The sequence below is a fragment of the Lactuca virosa genome, chromosome 2 (genome assembly GCF_052849685.1).
Source record: "Lactuca virosa cultivar CGN04683 chromosome 2, Lactuca_virosa_CGN04683_v6, whole genome shotgun sequence".
Lineage (NCBI taxonomy): Eukaryota > Viridiplantae > Streptophyta > Magnoliopsida > Asterales > Asteraceae > Lactuca > Lactuca virosa.
Genome location: NC_136427.1, coordinates 288,466,484 through 288,470,775, shown reverse-complemented (window position 1 = coordinate 288,470,775; position 4,292 = coordinate 288,466,484). Strand labels below are relative to the sequence as shown.

The 4,292-nt window shown below is 39.4% G+C and overlaps 1 protein-coding gene across 1 annotated transcript; it reads right to left on the bottom strand.

The window, feature by feature from the left end:
- Positions 1-419: 419 nt before the first annotated feature.
- On the bottom strand, positions 420-2,168 carry LOC145161351 (Ribosomal protein L10 family protein). The gene is made up of 5 exons (XM_079080855.1): positions 1,689-2,168; positions 1,449-1,517; positions 1,228-1,326; positions 753-1,145; positions 420-674 (listed from the first exon to the last, which is right to left on the bottom strand). Exons 1-5 carry the CDS (start codon positions 1,944-1,946, stop codon positions 528-530), a joined length of 966 nt encoding a protein of 321 aa, XP_078936981.1. The 5' UTR covers positions 1,947-2,168; the 3' UTR covers positions 420-527.
- Positions 2,169-4,292: the final 2,124 nt, after the last annotated feature.

Sequence of the window (4,292 nt, the reverse complement as noted above, 5' to 3'; positions counted from 1 at the left end):
TTTCAAACATAGTAATATAAGCTACACGACCTTTTAATTTAGTATAAAAAATAATAAAATGAATTCCTCACCGTCTCCTGCAGGAAAAGGAGCTATGCAAAACTACATTTAAACTTTATAAACTTTTGGTTTCTGTATTTGTATATTTTGAATGGTCTTATACATTAATGAAGAAAGCTACGCAAAAATACTATGTGCTTAGTTGTAATCCCTCCATTATCCAGGCATTATGAACATAACTAGGATCTAGACATCATGAACACATATATGAAGAAAGCTATGCCACATACTCTAAAATTGATAGCTATAAACAAATGATTGTAGAATATTCTAAAATCAGTAACTGTATTTGTGAAAGGTGATCCACGCTTTAATTATAATAGCAACGCAAAAGTACTCCCAAACGATTAGGGCACATATAAACCAAACACAAAAATCATAATAAAATAAAGAAACAAAATCCAAAACACTAGATAATAATAAGTTTCAATTACTAAACAAAAGATCCTTATAACAAAACCTGCAACTTAATCGAACAAGCCAAACCCCATATCATCATCAGATTCTTCTGCAGCCTCATCCTTCTTCTCTTCAACTGCAACATCTTCAGCTACACCCGGTCCAGATCCACCTGTAACAGCAACTGGTGCAGCAACCACAAACTTGCTTGGATCCTACAAACATCAACTTAACAAGTTAATAAAAGAAAAAATTTTAAAGTGTTAAATAGAAACATACTTTTCATTACATACCTCAAGGTACTCCTTAATTTTGTCTGCCAAAGGAAAAGAGTAAGTGGTATCCACAGCAATTGCCAGAGCATTCTTGTAGCCATTGATGAGCATGTGAGGAGCAGCAGCTATGGTTGGATAATGTATAGCTAATGCTAAAGAAGTAACCATGGATACTCCCATGGCAAACTTTTCAACAAGATCATCTTCTGTCAGATCAAGAACCTCTGGGGTAAAAACTGCACCATTTTCATAAACAGATAGAACAACAAGACCATAAGAGAATGGTCTGATGCCGAGTTTTGCTAACAGAGCTGCTTCTGAAGATCCCACTTTGTCACCCTTTTTTATGAGCTCAACTGGGGTGATGATTTCAACTGTACCCTTGTTAATCTTGGTGGGTATGTTGAGGACCTGAAGTATGATCGATATTAAAAGTCTAAACAACTGTAATGGTAAACAAAATGTTTGATGGTGAAAAGAGAAGTTTACTAGCCTGGAAGAAAGAGGTCTGAGAAGGGTCTAGACCGGTGTTGCCTGGAGGAACAACCACATCCACTGGTGCCACTAAGCCCACACGTGCAGGAGCTCCGACCTGAAGAATTAAGAACAGTTGATATAATACAAAATCAATTTTGTGTATTTTTTAACATTAAGCATAATTGTATTCAAAAATTTCTTAGATTGCTTAACATACAGAATTCATAAGAATCTCACCTTGTACTTAGCAACTTCCTCGCGGACTTCCTTCAGATCACCCTTGGTGAAAATCAACCCAACATTCCCCTTCAATGTTCAAAATTTAAAATAATCATATGGCGAATAATAATACAAAATTCCGAACAGAAACATTTAATTTCGCTATCTAAATAACGAACATGCTCTGTGAAGCATATGAACTAACATATGATAAATGTTAAAATAGATTGAGAAAGATTAAAACAGAGGTTTACGTACAATAAGAAGCGTGACGAGATTGAGAAAAGCCTTGTTTCCGGTCTTCTCGGCATGAATCCTGATGGATCGCTTCATCATAGTATTTTTCCCCATGAGGATAACAGAATCACCCCTGAGACCGTGACGGATTGACTGGAGTTGGTTAGACCCAACATTATCAGCCGCCACCACAAGAACTTGAGTATACGCATCGAGAAGTTGACAGAGCTTAGCATCATAAGAGATCTTCTTCTCAGCCTTTGAAGCCTTTCCAACCATGTTGCTATATATTGCTGAACTCTGTGTGTATATATACGATCGGAGAAGGTGATGGTTTGTGAAACGGAGGGCCAAGACAAAGCACGAGCTATGCCAAGGCGGACGGACGAAATTCCGTCGCTTTAACCTCTCTATTGAGTTCTCAGACGGTGTGGTGGAGAAGATACTCTTCAGAAAGGAACAGACTCCGGTTAAAACGGTCTGTAAAAGTGTAAAAACCTAATTATAATGGGCCTGGGCTGATGCATAAGAGCAACTCCTAACGGATCTTCATATTTTTGTTTTGCAGGTTTGGTTGACCTTTGACCTAGGAGCTAGCAGTAAAACATGACTTTTTCAATTGAGAAGTAACGAGTGAACATCAAAAACCCACCATTTGATTTACCAATATAAAGGAAGTGGCGGGAACAGAAGGTGGAGATGCCGACGAACAATGGATAGTCTGATGGTAGTGGTCATTGTTCTGGCGTTTTCATTTTCGTTGCAGTCGCCGAACAATGGTACACATTGCATCCTCCTTGTTTATTTTGAAACCATTTGAAAATCATTTTTAAAATCTTTTTCCTTAGTTTGAGACTGGATTCATACGAGTGTTCCTTCAATTCACTCAAACCGAAACTCTGATATCAACTTGTAACATCCCAAAAATTTCAACAAATTTTAACTTTTCAAAACAACTCATTCACTAAAGTGGTATTTACAAAAACCATTGTTTCTAAAACATTATTTAAAATTGGAATCGTTTACAACATAGTTTTCAAAACATTTTCATTATCAGAGTTTCTCATAAATCATAAGTTCCAAAAACACGAGGATGTGTACGGTCACGCCTTCACCTTGCCACGGTCCACTGAAATACCTGAAACCATAAACCAAAACTGTAAGCACGAAGCTTAGTGAGTTCCCCCAAAGTACCAACACACAACAATAACACATACACAAACACATATATCAGCAAACAGCATACATACATCGCCTTCAGCATGACTGGAACGCCCCACCGGCCTACAGTCTATTTGGTACGCCCAGAGAGCCTTCAGTCTGACCAGGACGCCCCACCAGCCTACATTCTATATGGTATGCTCACAGAACCTTCAGCATGACTGGTACGCCTCACCGGGGCTTCAGCCTATCTGGAACGTTCTTCGGGCCTTCGGTCTGAGTCTGTTGGCCTTCAGCACAAAGTACGACTGCCTCAACCCAACCACACATAAACCATGTCGACATATACATAACATATAAGCATACATATAACATACTGATATAAATATTATCAGGATTATTGACCGGCAGCACAAAGCAGTACAGTCTCAACCCAACCACACTACATCAGCATATGCAACCGGTAAACATATAGCCAGAGCAGATAACAGGCAGATCTAACAGATCACTAAGCATAGTACCATCCTACATACCAGGAGACAGATCTAACAGATCACTATAGTACACCATCATACGATAAACCAGGATAACAATCCAAAGGGTCAGCCTTGGTGCCTTCGACCCGTAAGTACAGCGAGGAAAACTCACCTCTCGATCTGATCCATAGCTGATGAGGTCCCGACTCTGAATCTCACCTCCAACCAATACCTACCCATCCAAATGACCAATAACCATCAAAATACCAAAATACCTAAAATACCCCTCGAGGTCAAACTTGGTCAAAGTCCAAAGTCAAAGTCAACAGTCCATGTTGACTCCAACACGTCGTGTTGCCTTGCAAACACGTCGTGTTCGTCCCGCATCCAAACAGTCGGGAAAACCCCAGCCAACACGTCGTGTTGACTTGCAAATACACCGTGTTTGCTAGAGTTCCAACAGCTTAATCCATTAAGCTGCTTCCTTCGATTCACAGGGCTCCAAGGCTCAGATATGGACCAAAATGATATGAATGAGGATAAAGTTTCCAACTTTATCCTCTGGGACTACTCCAAAGGGTCCAAAACCCATCTATAAGGATAGAAGATGCAAGGACTTAACCAATAAGCACTCAATCCTTAAAGCGGATGCCCAATACACTCCAGAAGAGGTTCTAGCACTAAAATCATCCCAAAGGTTGGTGCTTTATAGACATGCATGCCCAATGCATGTCTTGAACCCATATTACATCAATAATGAGGATTATGAACTAATCTCAATGCATGACATCAAAACTCAACTATATGCCAAATCCAATACTCTACAAGGTCACCTTGACCTGGGGATTCATAAAGTTGCAAACTTTATGAGATCTAACCCTTTTCAACTCTCAAGAATAAGAAGCTAAAGGGACAAAACCCAAGATCTAGCAACATAGAATGATAAAAATCGGATCTTGGACACTTACAAAGGTCCAGAAGAGTGCCA

Excerpts from the sequence above, each read along its gene's own strand:
- LOC145161351 (XM_079080855.1), bottom strand. The coding sequence starts at position 1,946 with ATGGTTGGAAAGGCTTCAAAGGCTGAGAAGAAGATCTCTTATGATGCT. Across the intron at positions 1,518-1,688 it reads ATCTCGTCACGCTTCTTATT|GGGAATGTTGGGTTGATTTT; the intron begins GTACGTAAACCT and ends TGAACATTGAAG. Across the intron at positions 1,146-1,227 it reads CTCAGACCTCTTTCTTCCAG|GTCCTCAACATACCCACCAA; the intron begins GCTAGTAAACTT and ends ATCATACTTCAG.